This window comes from Chenopodium quinoa, unplaced genomic scaffold, assembly GCF_001683475.1.
Source record: "Chenopodium quinoa cultivar QQ74 unplaced genomic scaffold, ASM168347v1, whole genome shotgun sequence".
NCBI lineage: Eukaryota > Viridiplantae > Streptophyta > Magnoliopsida > Caryophyllales > Amaranthaceae > Chenopodium > Chenopodium quinoa.
The window spans coordinates 910,629-926,302 of record NW_018742244.1 but is presented as its reverse complement, the minus strand read 5'-3'; the positions used below and the strand labels follow the sequence as shown (position 1 = coordinate 926,302).

General features: G+C 36.8%; 1 protein-coding gene across 1 annotated transcript; it reads left to right on the top strand.

Annotated features, from left to right (window-relative positions):
• Positions 1-5,116: 5,116 nt before the first annotated feature.
• LOC110737723 (alpha-amylase-like) lies at positions 5,117-7,474 on the top strand. The gene is made up of 4 exons (XM_021918057.1): positions 5,117-5,232; positions 5,601-5,733; positions 6,298-7,106; positions 7,223-7,474. The coding sequence occupies exons 1-4, from the start codon at positions 5,140-5,142 to the stop codon at positions 7,472-7,474; spliced, it is 1,287 nt and encodes a 428-aa protein (XP_021773749.1). The 5' UTR covers positions 5,117-5,139.
• Positions 7,475-15,674: the final 8,200 nt, after the last annotated feature.

Genomic DNA, 15,674 nt, shown 5'->3' with positions numbered 1-15,674 from the left:
CTATGTTTATTGGATTATTCTAACTTTAATTTTATAAAATATGCCCAATTTTTGTTTACTTTTACTTTTATTCACAACCCATACTTAGTATTTAAATTTAAATATTGTGATACATTTATGAACTGTTTTCTTCAATTAGACAAGTACAATTTACGAGTCTTAAATGGTAACCTTGATCAGTTTGCGATGATGTCTTAAACAATTCTGTATAACTTATTACCATTGCCACATCAATTAAAATTATTGTTTGAATTTCTGGTCTGCCATTGTTGGCCGATAAGTCCGAGAAATTGGCTAGTAAATTAGATTTCAATCAAATATTGTTAGAGATATAATATGCATGATACATGTGAGTAAAGACTATTTGTCGCACTTTGGAAAAAAAAAATTGCTTCCTCCATACGAGTATTTTTAAATGCATCACTTGAGTTTGCGTATATATTTGCTGATGTACAAATTTAACCATTAATATATTTAATTAAATATTATTTAAAAAAATTACACGTCCTCTCCACAAATATTTCAACAATTACCATCTTATGAAGTTTTTAAATATTACTCCATACAATATTTCACTATTTGCACATGATTTCTCTCTTTCTTTCACCTCAACACATGAGTCTCTATCTTTATTCCTTTTTATCTTTCTCATCTTCTTAAAATTCTTGTTCCATCCCCATGTTGCAATATTTACAATATTTAGGAAACAGAGGAAATATTATAAAAGTAGACATTGTGACAAATACAGGATATCGTGCTTAATCTCGTTAAAAATGAATTTTGAACAAAAAAATTCAACTTTGACTCAAAAAAAAAAAAAAAAAAAAAAGAAAAAAATCATCATGAAGCTTGTGGGCTAGCCCATACAAAGATATTCTGTACATCAACTTAGTTTGAGGCCCGTATTATGTATATTGGTTTTACGTTCGAAATTTCAGATGGCCCAAAGTTGGAGTAAGCAATACGCTATTCCCTGGCAACCCAACTTTTTTTTTAGCTACAGTATTACTGTACTCCGTAAAGTAAAGTCGGAGTACTGACCTGTTTTTTTTTATTATGCTTGTCGACACTACCTCAGTGTTATTTTAAGTGTTACTCTTTGACCGTCACATATAACGATCACATATGGTTCAAAAAGGTATTATATGACCCCGAGATATACCCCCTAAAATATGAATATACTTTTCTACACCGGGCCCTGAAACCTCCAAAATTTCTCAAAAAACGTGGATATTAGTCTTCAATTTTGAGTTTTTTTTTATTTTTTTATTTTCGCCTGTAAATAAAAATTGCCGAAATATTTACCATGGTCCCTTATACTCTCCGGGAGTTCAATTGAGTGGGTGGAACCATCCAATTAGCCTTTAATCGACCAATTTACCAGTTTACAACTTGCACCGATTTCATTAATTCAAGCCTACCACGAACGTTTATGACAACAAATAATGATCATATATGGTTCCAAACGACATTATATGATCCCGATATGTATCCCATAGAACTTTAAGACTTTTCGACACCGGACCTTGAAACCACCAAAATTTCTCAAAAAGCGTGGATATTAGCAATAGCCTTCAATTTTGGAATTTTTTAACTTTTTTTCGCCTAGAAATAAAAATTGCTGAAATGTTTACCATGGTCCCTAATAACCTCCGGGAGTCCAATTGGGTTGGTGCAACCATCCAATTTGTCTTTAAACGACCAATTTAATTACCGGTTTACAACTTGCGTGGAAGAATTTCATTAACTCAAGCCTACTACAAACATTTATGTCAACATATAACGATCACATATGGTTCCAAAACGCATTATATGACCCCGAGATGTATCCCCTAAAATATGAATACTTTTCTACACCGGCCCTGTAACCTCCAAAATTTCTCAAAAAGAGTGGATATTAGTCTTCAATTTTGAGTTTTTTTTTTTATTTTTTTTTCGCCCGTAAATAAAAATTGCCGAAATATTTACCATGGTCCCTTATAATCTCCGAGAGTCCAATTGAGTGGGTGGAACCATCTAATTTGCCTTTAAACAACCAATTTACAACTTGCAACGATTTCATTAATTCAAGTCTACCACGAACATTTATGACAACAAATAATGATCATATATGGTTCCAAACGGCATTATATGAGCCCGATATGTATCCCATAGAACTTGAAGACTTTTCGACACCGGGCCTTGAAACCACCAAAATTTCTTAAAAAGCGTGGATATTTCGAATTTGGAATTTTTGGACTTTTTTTCGCCCGAAAATAAAAATAGTTGAAATGTTTACCATGGTCCCTAATACCCTCCAGGAGTCCAATTGGGTTGGTGCAACCATCCAATTTGCCTTTAAACGACCAATTTAATTACCGGTTTACAACTTGCGTGCACGGATTTCATTAACTCAAGCCTAATACAAACATTTATGACAATATATAATGATCACATATGGTTCCAAAAGGCATTATATGACCCCGAGATGTATCCCCTAAAATATGAATACTTTTTTACACCGGGCCCTGAAACCTCCAAAATTTCTCAAAAAGCGTGGATATTAGTCTTCAATTTTGAGTTTTTTTTTTATTTTTTTTGCCCGTAAATAAAAATTGCAGAAATATTTACTATGGTCCCTTATACTCTCCGGGATTCTAATAGAGTGGCTGGAACCATCCAATTTGCCTTTAAACGACCAATTTACCAGTTTACAACTTGCACCGATTTCATTAATTCAAGCCTACCACGAACATTTATGACAACAAATAATGATCATATATGGTTCCAAACGGCATTATATGACCTAGATATGTATCTCATAGAAATTCAAGACTTTTCGACACCGGGCCTTAAAACCTCAAAAATTTCCCAAAAAGCATGGATATTAGCCTTCAATTTTGGAATTTTTGACTTTTTTCGCGCGTAAATAAAAATTTCCAAAATGTTCACCATGGTCCCTAATAACCTCTGGGAGTCCAACTGGGTGTATGGAACCATCCAATTTGCTTTTAAACGGCCAATTTACCGGTTTAATTACAACTTACACTGATTTACCAGTTTACAACGGCTAATTTAATTCATTTGCACCGAACCCGACTTGAACTGAAATTGACCCAAACTCATTTTTATCCGTCAAAATCCAAATTTAACCCGACTTGTTACTAACCTGACCCGAATTCAACCCAACCCGTTCCTAACCCGACCCGAATTTTACCCAACCTGTTACAAACCCGACCCAAAATCAACCCGACTTGGTATTGACCTGACCCAAATTCAACCCGACTTGTTATTGACACGACCCGAATTTTACCATACCTATTACTTACCCAACCCAAAAATTCAACCCGATCTTTTACTAACCCAACTCAAAATTAACACAACTTGTTATTTACTCAACCTAAATTCAACCCAAATTGTTCTTGACCTGATTTCAAATCACCGACCCGAATGTAACCTGACCTGTTATTAACCCAACCTAAACCCGATAAGAAGTATGACCTGGCGTGACCCGATTCAAGCATGACCCAACCCAAACCCGACTCGCATAGGACATAGGTTGTGGAATTAATTTGAATTGACCCGACCCAAGTTGACCCAACCCACTCTTACCCAACCCAAACCCAACCCGTTTACCCGAATTTACAGCTCTAGATACAACCTTACATGGAGTAAATCAAATGAAGCACATATAGCAACCTTAGATGGAGATCTATTCATTGCATTCCACTTATCGATACAAGTAGAATTTGATCTGTAAAGGATCCATGTTGATGATTGTTCGAGTAATTTATTATATTTTCGATGGCCGTTATAGAAGTTATAGTGATCCATATCCAACAATAACAATTGCATCATAAAATAGATCAGACTAGCTAGCAATTAAGGAGCAAGTAGCAAGCAACAAAGTTTAGCAATTCTAGAAGAGTGAAGCAATCCTATTGGGAGAAGGAACTAGTTTAGCTTATGATAAATGGGTGATGCACCATTGCACCGCACCAATTTGCCATACAAATTCAACAGACCAATTTTGACTCAATCATAATAAGTGGTTCAAATATACATATTCAATATTCATCGTGGTTTAATTAAAAGATCAAGTATTTTACTACTCCACTTGTTTTCCATGATTTTGAACCAAATCCTTGATTAATTATCTGATTATACTTAACTACATATAATCTTTTTATTGAAATTAAAATAATTAAAAAATCTTACAGGAACTCACTTATGGTTTGAAAATTGATATGAGATATTGCATTTGCATCATTACTCCTTATAAGCTACAATATCTTATCCATTCTGACATTTTACATTATTTATATACTTTCTTTTAACTTCTCCATACGTAAAATTATCAAAAAAAAGTTATTATAAAAGAATTGTTGGATTAGTCCTAATTTATATATTCAAAATGTATTAGAAGTCAGTTGGTTTATATTAATATTGTATATTTATTATGTTTATCTTTAAAGAGTTTTAGGTTAGTTAGGTCGATCTCCTTTATATTGTACTATATGTATTGTCGTAAATACCCCTTTTATATATATATATATATATATATATATATATATATATATATATATATATATATATATATTAATAAACAATTATATAAATAAAGAATGAATCATCTAAATGTGTTCAAGTAAATTAAAATAAAGAAACAATTATGGCGGGATGAAGGCCGTTCCTGTATAGTGTGTATAGTGTATAGCATAAGAACACACAGAATGGTGATATACTAGCTTAGTAACGTACCATGCATACTTGATCATTTCTCTAATAAAGCCATCAATCTCTACACATAGGTACAAAACGATGAAAAATTTCCCATAATCTAGTATCAACAAATAATTCAAGTAACCAATTTAATTTCAACATTACAACTATTACAAGTGGCCTGTTATATTGGATAACATACAGCCAGTAAAACAACTTGCTTTATCACTACCACAAGCAACCGTCAAGGTATGTGACTATGCGGCTACGTATTATCTATCAACCAACTTTTATGTAATAATTGGTTACATTATATTCATATTTTTATTATTTTTCCCATGCAATTTTTCTCCTATATATACCTCTTTTGGTTGTTCTATATTTCATATCTTATTTTGTGATAAGCAAAATTGCAATATAAAATAAATTAGAGTGAAAATGAAGAGCTTGATGAATAGTGTCACTCTTTGTTGCGTCTTTTTCTCATTTTCTCTTCTCTTTAACTTTGTTTCTCCTACCTTATTGTTTCAGGTATATATATATAGCTTGCTTATGTATGATTTCCTTAAGTTAGTTGAACGATTCAAATTTCAAAGAAATGAAGTTTTTCTATATAAATGATCCAAACATTGCATAAAAAATATTAGTGATCAATAAAATAAGTCGTAAAAGCTACTAATAATGTATAAATTTTCCTATCCTCTTCTCCTTTCGTTATATATACGAGTATAATTTATATTAGCAAAATGCGTTTTTGACTTGCATTGTCATTAGGATGATATGAGTAAATTAATTAAAAAAATGTAGGGTAGTCTTCTTTGCTCAATTAAGTTTCTTGATTAAACATACAAATACAATGTGGTTTGCTAACTAGTTTTGTAATTCATCAATGTGGTTAGGGTTTCAATTGGGATTCATGCAATAAGCCAGGAGGGCTGTATAATTACCTCAAAAACTCGATCGACGACTTGGCTAGAGCAGGAGTCACCCATGTCTGGCTTCCTCCTCCATCTCACTCAGTTTCTCCTCAAGGTATACAATCATACAGTGATCATGTTTTGCAGTATAATTTTATTTATTTATTTTTTCTTATCCTCACGTGGAAGTAAATTTTATTAAAAATGCAAAAATTAAAGGTCCACAAAATTTTTTGTTTAGGGTTGAACATACGTACCATTGTGTATGTAACACCCTTTCTACACTCTTAAGTCTTAAGCCATCATTTTCCTTCAAATATATCGTAAAATTTCTAATTTAACTTTCATACAATACTTTAATTTTCGAATGCCATGTTTATTAAATAAAATTGATGCTATTAGAACGTGTTGTAACAATATTTTCAAAGTATACAAACATAAATTAATCATCTTGTTTGGACATACTACAATACATCTAAAAAAAACTCGATTTTGATCATAATTAATACAAATCCATTCTTAGTTTTCACAAATAAATTAGAGTCACATTTTGCACAATATAATCAAGTGATTAATGTTTCATGTTTAATAATTAGTGCTTCAACGTACCAAAACATACTCTAATAATACTTGTACATCTCATCTAATGTTTTATCTATATTAATTAATTGATTTTCAGGATATTTGCCTGGAAGATTATATGATATAGACGCATCCAAATACGGAAAAGAGGCAGAGTTGAAGAGCTTGGTTAGTGCATTTCACCAAAAAGGAATCAAATGTGTTGCTGATATTGTCATAAACCATAGGTGCGCAGATAAACAAGATGGAAGAGGAGTATACTGCATTTTCGAGGGCGGAACGTCTGATGACCGCCTCGATTGGGGTCCTTGGGCTATATGTAGGGACGATACTCAATTTTCCGATGGTAGCGGGAATTTAGACACCGGTGCTGGCTATGGTGCTGCCCCTGACATTGACCATCTTAACCCAAGAGTACAAAAGGAGTTGGTAGATTGGATGAATTGGCTTAAGGCCGAAATCGGTTTTGATGGTTGGAGATTTGACTTTGTTAAGGGGTATGCACCTAGTATTACAAAAATTTATATGGAAAAGACTTCACCAGATTTTGCTGTTGGAGAGTTGTGGGACTCAATTAACTATGATCCAGATGGTAAGCCTGATTACAACCAAGACGGACCGAGAAATGAGCTAGCAGGGTGGGTTCAAGCTGCTGGTGGTGGTGTTGTTTCTGCATTTGATTTTACTACTAAAGGTGTTCTTGGTGCTGCTGTTCAAGGAGAATGGTGGAGAATGAAAGATTCTAGTGGTAGGCCTAGTGGACTAATTGGTATTATGCCGAAAAATGCTGTTACTTTCATTGATAATCATGACACTGGATCTAGCCAAAAGTTATGGCCTTTCCCTGCAGACAAAGTTATGCAAGGATATGCCTATATTTTGACACACCCTGGAATTCCATCCATCGTAAGTACTTCTATGTGTTTTCGTTCAAAGATACATACCATATAAATTACTATGTATGTCTATTATACATTTAGGTGTACCTGTGCCTTTTTTTAATGAAATATTTTGTTTTGCAGTTCTATGACCATTTCATCGAGTGGGGTTTGAAGGAAGAAATTATAAAGCTAACTTTGATTAGAGAAAGGAACGCGATAAGTGAGACAAGCAGTGTGAATATAATGGCCTCGGATGCAGACTTATATGTAGCAATGATCGATGGAAAGATTATTGTTAAGACTGGAACAAGATTCGATCTTGGCAATCTTATTCCTGCAAACTTTAAAGTTTCCACATATGGAAAAGACTATTGTGTTTGGGAGAAGCAATGATTGATCCTAACTAAACAAGCATATGCTTAATGCATATACAATTAAGAATGAAATACACAAATATATATAGATATTAAAGAATAATGTCAAGAAATTTGTACCATGGTTTATTCAAAATCATGATGAATTAGTGACTTGTTACAAATTATTTCTCATTTGAAGGTTATGCTTAGCTTAGCCTCCTCATTATTGTTATACATTGTATGACCTATGATGTCATGTTTGAATTTTACTAAGAAAAATAATGGCAGTATAATAAATGGCCTTTTATTATCAGATCAGTGTCTCAAATTGTGTTGTTTGCTACTTTTGTTTGACTGCTGACCAAGGTACTATGAATTTGTTGTTATTACATACACAATATATGCAACCAGTCCATTAATTACTTCAAAGGCTTTAAATTGCTCGATCCAATTTTGTAAGTTTGATTGTATTGATTGAATAATTTCCGGAATTAGAAGTTTAGTGGTCAGGCACCACTCTAATTTCCGGAATTAGAAGTTTAACTTTCTCTATTTCTCAATACTTACAATAAAATGTGATTGAATTACAAGCTTGCGAATGCATTAATTTGAAGATTAGTTATTTATTTATACTAATGTAAAATTTTAAAAAATACACGTTTAGATTAACTTAACAACAATTAATTTGGTGTGATATTTTTTTACGTAATAGTCTAGTAATGTCAAAATGTTACGAGTAAATATGTGTTGATAAGTATATTAGGTGACTCGTACTTCGTAGCTTTGTCCGCCCGATCGGGCGGACATTGCCCGGTCTGACCGGGCGGAAGAAGAAGAGGTGCCTGGCAAATTCGTTGAAGAAGCTGCTCTCGCGCCCGACCGGGCGAGCCTTCGCCCGACCGGGCGAGCCTTCGCCCGATCGGGCAGACCTTGCCCGGTCTGACCGGGCGGTGGGGGTTGGATACGTTGAAGCATTCGTATGGAGTCTTCTTCTCGCGCCCGATCGGGCAGACCTTGCCCGGTCTGACCGGGCGGAGAAGGAAAAATACGGAACGCGGATTTTGCGGTTTTAGGTTATCTTATTTTATTATCTTTTTGCCCAAGTATCTTTTAATTAGGGATTAATATAAAACCTCCCTAAAATCAGTATTAGGGTTAAGAGAGACAGAGTGAAAGTCGTTCTTGAGAAATACAAGAATCATCTTTGTAATCTTTGCAGTTTATAGTGAAATCATTCGATCTCGGTGCCCGTGGACGTAGCTATCACATCGATAGTGAACCACGTAAATTCTTGGTGTTGTTCTTATTGTTTGCATTGAATTTCTTTATTGTTTTCTTGTTTGTTTACGACCTTTGCTTCCGCTGTCGCACAACAATTGGTATCAAGAGCTCAGGTTCAATCCTTGGAGAGTTTCTTGAAGATAACAATGGCAGGAGATTCAACAATAAGAATTGAGAAGTTTACCGGGAAAAATAGTTTCGGGCTATGGCAAATTAAGATGAAGGCTCTGTTAAAACAACAGCAGATATGGCGTCCGTTGGCTCCAAAGAGTACTACTTCGGAGTCAGGAGACGGACCGACTGACTCGCAGTTAGAAGTTATGGAAGAGAAGGCACACTCTACCATATTACTTAGTCTTGATGATCAAATCATCACGGAGGTTGCTGATCAGGAAACGGCGGCTGGATTGTGGCTGAAGCTGGAGTCATTGTATATGACTAAGTCGTTGACCAACAAATTATTACTGAAACAGCGGTTGTTTAGCCTCCGGATGCAGTCAGGTACTTCCTTACGGGAACATCTAGAAAAACTTAACTCTATTTTGCTTGATTTACGTAATTTAGATGTTAAAATTGATGATGAGGATGCTGCGTTGATTTTACTTGTATCTCTACCGTCTAGCTTTGAGAATTTTGTAGAGTCTTTTGTTGTTGGTAAGGATTCTATAACCTTAGAAGAAGTGAAGGCAGCACTTCATACTAGGGAACTCAGAATGAAAGCTACGAGTGATAATGGGGATAATGGTAGTGGGTTATTTGTTAAGTCCGGAAAGTCTAAAAAGAATAAGGGGTTTAACAAGGGGAACAATGCTGGGTCGGGTGCTGGAAACGGCAAGGATGGATCTAGTAAAACTACTACTAAAACATGTTATTACTGTAAAGAACCGGGTCACTTTAGGAATAATTGTCCGGTGAGGAAAAACAAGTCCCAGGCTGCTGTAGTTGAAGAGAAACCGAATGAGAGCTATAATTCAGAGGAAGATTTAGCATTAGTCAGTTCTGCTAGGTCTGATGATTTATCTGATAACTGGGTTCTAGATTCGGGGTGTTCGTTCCATATGTGTCCACGTCGAGATTGGTTTGATACATATGAACCTCGCAATGGGGGTATGGTTATAGTCGGTAACAATGCTCCATGTAAGGTCACAGGTATTGGTTCCATGAGGTTGAGGACTGTTGATGGGCGGAGGTTAACTTTGACTAATGTACGGCATGTTCCTGCTTTAGGAAAGAATCTGATTTCATTGGGTACCCTGGATGAATTGGGGTACAATGGTGTGTTTTCAGATGGGGAGTTGTGTATTTTCAGAGGTTCTGAGTTGGTACTTAAGGGTATCAAAAGGAACACCCTCTATGTTTTTGAGGGTGTTACACTGCCTAGTTCTGCGGTTTGCGCATCTGTATCTCACCAGGAGATGACTAAGATTTGGCACATGAGGCTTGGTCATATGGGGGAGAAGGGGATGCAGCTATTGTCCAAGAGGGGTCTTCTATCCGGGGTCAAGGTTGCCAACCTTGAATTTTGTGAGCATTGTGTGTTTGGTAAGAAACACAGGTCAAAGTTCAGCAAGGGTGCTCACATTACTGATGCAGTGCTCGATTACATCCATTCAGATTGCTGGGGTCCATCTAGAGTTGAAGGTATGGGAGGTTACCACTATTTTGTGTCATTTGTTGATGACAAGTCCCGATACACATGGCTTAGGTTGCTTAAGTCAAAGGATGAGGCCTTCAAAGTTTTCAAGCAATGGAAAGCTTTGGTGGAAAATCGACAAGGAAGGAAGATCAAGAAGCTACGAACGGACAATGGGCTAGAGTTTTGCAAAGACGAGTTTAATCAGTTCTGTGCAGATGAGGGTATAGGTCGGCATCATACTGTCAGGAAGACACCACAGCAGAACGGTGTAGCAGAACGGGTTAATCAGACACTGCTAGAGAGAGTCCGATGCATGCTCTCTAATGCAGGGCTTGGGAGGAGGTACTGGAGTGAAGCTGTGTTAACAGCTTGTTATGTCATTAATAGGGGTCCTCATTCTGGAATTGATTCCAAGATTCCGTTTGAGATCTGGAGTGGTAAGTTGCCTAATTTTTCGAATTTGAAGATTTTTGGTTGTGTTGCTTATTATCATGTTATTGAGGGTAAGCTGGATCCACGAGCCAAGAAGGGGTGTTTTGTTGGGTACGGGGATGGTGTGAAGGGGTTTAGAATTTTTTCACCTTCGGAGGGTCGGGTCATTCTTAGTAGGGATGTTACTTTCGATGAAAACACCATGTATTCAATTAAAAATGCAGAGATTTCAGATTTGAGAAGGGAAGGAGACAATTTATTACAGACAGATGGGGTACTTGAGGTACATCAGTCTACCATTGCTGATTTACCTCGGGTACAATATATTGATGATGATGCTGATGTTCCAGTGCCGGGTACTCCTGAACCTGAGATTACTCCTACTCATTCTAACTCTGGGGATGAGGTGGAGCAATCTAATCAGGGGTCATCTAGTCAACCTGACACCATTCTTGAGATGCCTAAACGAGTTATCAAGAAGCCTGTTAGATTGATTGAAGAGATGGAGGGAAGAAATTGCTGTGTTGATGCGATGACAGGTTATGCATTGAGTGTAGCTGATGATGTAGAGTCATTTGAACCTGCCACATATAAACAAGCAATTAGTTGTAGTGAGTCTGCGCAATGGCTTGCCGCAATGGGTGAAGAGATGCAGTCCCTTTACAAGAACAGAGTGTGGGAACTGGTAAAGGTACCGGAAGGGAGGAAGCTTGTGGGTTGTAAATGGATTTACAAGAAGAAAGAAGGGTTGTCGGAAACTGAGCAAATACGTTTTAAGGCTAGGCTAGTTGCTAAGGGGTTCAGTCAGGTAGAAGGGGTTGACTTTGTTGAGATATTCTCACCTGTGGTTCGACATACTTCTATCCGTGTGTTATTGTCAATTGTAGCACATTTTGATCTTGAGCTGGAGCAGTTGGATGTTAAAACGGCCTTCCTTCATGGCGATTTGGAGGAGGAGATTCTGATGAAGCAGCCCGAAGGATTCGAAGCTCCTGGAAAGGAACACTATGCCTGCAGATTGCTAAAGTCATTGTATGGACTTAAGCAATCCCCCCGACAGTGGTACAAAAGGTTTGATTCTTTTATGGTTTCACAAGGTTTTGACAGGAATTCATATGATTGCTGTGTGTATCATAGTAAGCTGGATAATGGTTCCATGATTTATCTTTTGTTATATGTTGATGACATGTTGGTTGCCACAAAGAATAAATCTGATATTGCTAGATTAAAGGAGATGCTTAACTCGGAGTTTGACATGAAAGACTTGGGTGCAGCTAGGAAGATTTTGGGTATGGAGATCTACAGGGATCGGGCTAGAGGTAAGCTTTTCTTGACTCAGAAAAGCTACATTGAAAAGATTCTGTCTCGTTTTGGAATGGAAAAATCGAAGCCTATAAGTACGCCAACTACTGTTAGTTGTAAGTTGTCTTTGTCTATGTCACCTCAATCAGAGGAGGAGTTGTCTTATATGTCTAGAGTTCCATATGCAAACGCGGTTGGTTGTTTGATGTATGCTATGGTCTGTACTAGGCCGGATATTGCGCATGCTGTTAGTGTTGTAAGCAGGTTTATGGCTCGACCTGGGAGGGAACACTGGCAAGGGGTGAAAAGGATTTTTCGCTACCTGAGAGGGACAGCTGATATTGGTCTTGTGTACGGGAATGGTAAGGAATGCTTGGTCACTGGGTACAGTGATTCTGATTATGCAGCTGATGTGGATACCAGGAGGTCTGTGACTGGTTATGTGTTCACTTTGGGTGGTTCTGTGGTTAGTTGGAAGTCTACATTGCAGTCATCAGTTACGTTGTCAACTACTGAAGCTGAGTATATGGCTCTAACTTCTGCAGCTAAGGAGTCTATTTGGCTCAAAGGCCTAGTAGGTGAACTGGGTATTGCACAGGATTTTGCTACAGTGTATTGTGATAGTCTAAGTGCGATTTGCTTAGCTAAAGATCAAGTACACCATGATCGGACGAAGCACATTGATGTCAGGTATCATTTCTTACGTACTGACAAGAGGATTAAGGTGAAGAAGATTGGGACTGCTGACAACCCGGCTGATTTCTTCACTAAGCCTGTTCCGTTTAGCAAGTTTAAACATTGCTTAGACTTGCTAAATATTGATTACTACGTGATGTAGTAGGCCCTGAGGGGCGAAGTTGGGGAGCTCCTGGTGTAGGTGTGTTGGCATTAAGGTGGAGCTTGCCCGGGGCTTGTGATGCAGGTGGAGCATTATGAGTTGTTATACTTGGAGACGAGTATGTGATGGGTCTTGGTTGAAGACTTATCGGGATGTATGGCTTATGCATGAGTCCTGCATCGGGTTTGGCTTGAGATGTTTTTTCACTATGTCTTGATGGGGTCGTTTGCTGACTACGAGTTCTCGTCAAGGTGGAGATTGTTGATAAGTATATTAGGTGACTCGTACTTCGTAGCTTTGTCCGCCCGATCGGGCGGACATTGCCCGGTCTGACCGGGCGGAAGAAGAAGAGGTGCCTGGCAAATTCGTTGAAGAAGCTGCTCTCGCGCCCGACCGGGCGAGCCTTCGCCCGACCGGGCGAGCCTTCGCCCGATCGGGCAGACCTTGCCCGGTCTGACCGGGCGGTGGGGGTTGGATACGTTGAAGCATTCGTATGGAGTCTTCTTCTCGCGCCCGATCGGGCAGACCTTGCCCGGTCTGACCGGGCGGAGAAGGAAAAATACGGAACGCGGATTTTGCGGTTTTAGGTTATCTTATTTTATTATCTTTTTGCCCAAGTATCTTTTAATTAGGGATTAATATAAAACCTCCCTAAAATCAGTATTAGGGTTAAGAGAGACAGAGTGAAAGCCGTTCTTGAGAAATACAAGAATCATCTTTGTAATCTTTGCAGTTTATAGTGAAATCATTCGATCTCGGTGCCCGTGGACGTAGCTATCACATCGATAGTGAACCACGTAAATTCTTGGTGTTGTTCTTATTGTTTGCATTGAATTTCTTTATTGTTTTCTTGTTTGTTTACGACCTTTGCTTCCGCTGTCGCACAACAATATGTATATGCATTATTGTTATGATGAAATGTTACTAATGTATATTCTAAAATGTACACAGTGTGTATATTATCTTTATCATTATCATGATAACTTTGATTAAATTCGTCTAAATGTGTATTTTATCCAAAACCTAAGTATAGCGTTCCCAATTTCGTAGCAAATTGCAGAGAGAGCGTGGCTTGAACTGGTGTCGTCGTGGCACAAACATAGCATAGACTAGCTTGGCTTGGGTTAGTTAGCGGTTTGCAGTTCTGTAAAACCAATAATAAATTCATCATAACACTAGCAAACCATGCAGCAGTACAACTAGCTAGGGTTTACAACTTCAAGGAAATTCATACACATAAAATTCCCTTTTGATAAGGAAAATAATTAATAATGCATACAAAATGGCTACATTATTGATGTATATTTATTTTATTTCCCTGTAAACTACTACGTAATTTATATGATCATTTATAGCCATGCAAAATCTGCTGACTCGTGCATGCATGCATGGATAATGAAACTTGAATGACAAACAATTCAACAGACTATTTTCCAGAATTTAGCGGTTAACTGGTGGACCTAGAGCTAAGCTAATGCCTATCTTATTATTATTAATTATTTTTTTTAATGAAGAGTATCTTATTAATAACTCAAAAGATTTACATAAAATTAGTGGCAGCCGAGAAAGAGACAATAATATGAGCCCCCACTACTTAAGTATAGCGAAATTAATCCTAACAAAGATGTGGGCCGCTGCTTGACCCCAAAATAATCTAACATGATAATGTTCGTTTATTCTTGTACGTGGTATATATATTATTATATCACAAAAATAAAACGGATGTTCAGTAAATTACTGAATATCCGTTATAAAGTGACAATAAAATGTGCAATAGTTACACTAAAACGCACAAAAGTTATTGTGACATATATAAGAGTTATTTATGTTTTATTGATAAATTTGACAAAAGTGACACTAAATCTGACAAAAGTGTACCCGATGTACAGTAAATTACTGAAAACCGGGTGTATACAAAAGTTTTCCTTATTATATTACCAAGGATAGTCAAAATTTCTTATATTAGACATCTTGAATAATTAATAGAACAATGAACACATCGATGAATGATCGTAGCAAAGTGCGTGGAAGATAAGATCATAAAGAGCTTGTTGATATGGGATCTTTTGGGATAGGGATGGAAGACATAAATTTGACGCTGAGATACATTTTGAGTTTGTCAATCCCTATAATTTGATGATAACTGATAACTGATAGCTTTATTATGATAAGGTGATTGTGTTTTATATAATAGACTTAAATTTTGAGAGAAATAGTACATAATAGAGAGAAAGAGGAATGTAATTTAAGGATGGAGGGAGGATGATTTTTGGTCTAAAGATTTAAATAAAATAAGGTTGATTTATCTACTATAACTATGTTGTATGTACTTCGTATTTACGTTTTAGTCTTTTAGATGAGGTGTTATGTGTAAACTAGTTTCTAATTATTTTTTTTCTCTGGGCTCCAAATAAAACATGACGAGAGAGGTATTTTACATTCTTGCTTGTCGATATATGATGCTCGATCATATGAGTCACATCACATGAACATACATATAGTTTAATCAGATTCACTATTTGGATACATAGCATCATGTAAACATTTTAATTAACTAAGTTAGTTGACATCCACACATCTCTCACATTTATTTCCGTATACTAAATTCTTCGGACTCAGACAAAACCGATTATGGTTACTCGTAAGTTTTTTGGCGACCTTATATATATCCAACAGATTGAATGACTGCGTATTAAATGCCATCAAAGTGGCAACCAAAGCCAGAGTATGAGAAAAATCGCGCGCGGT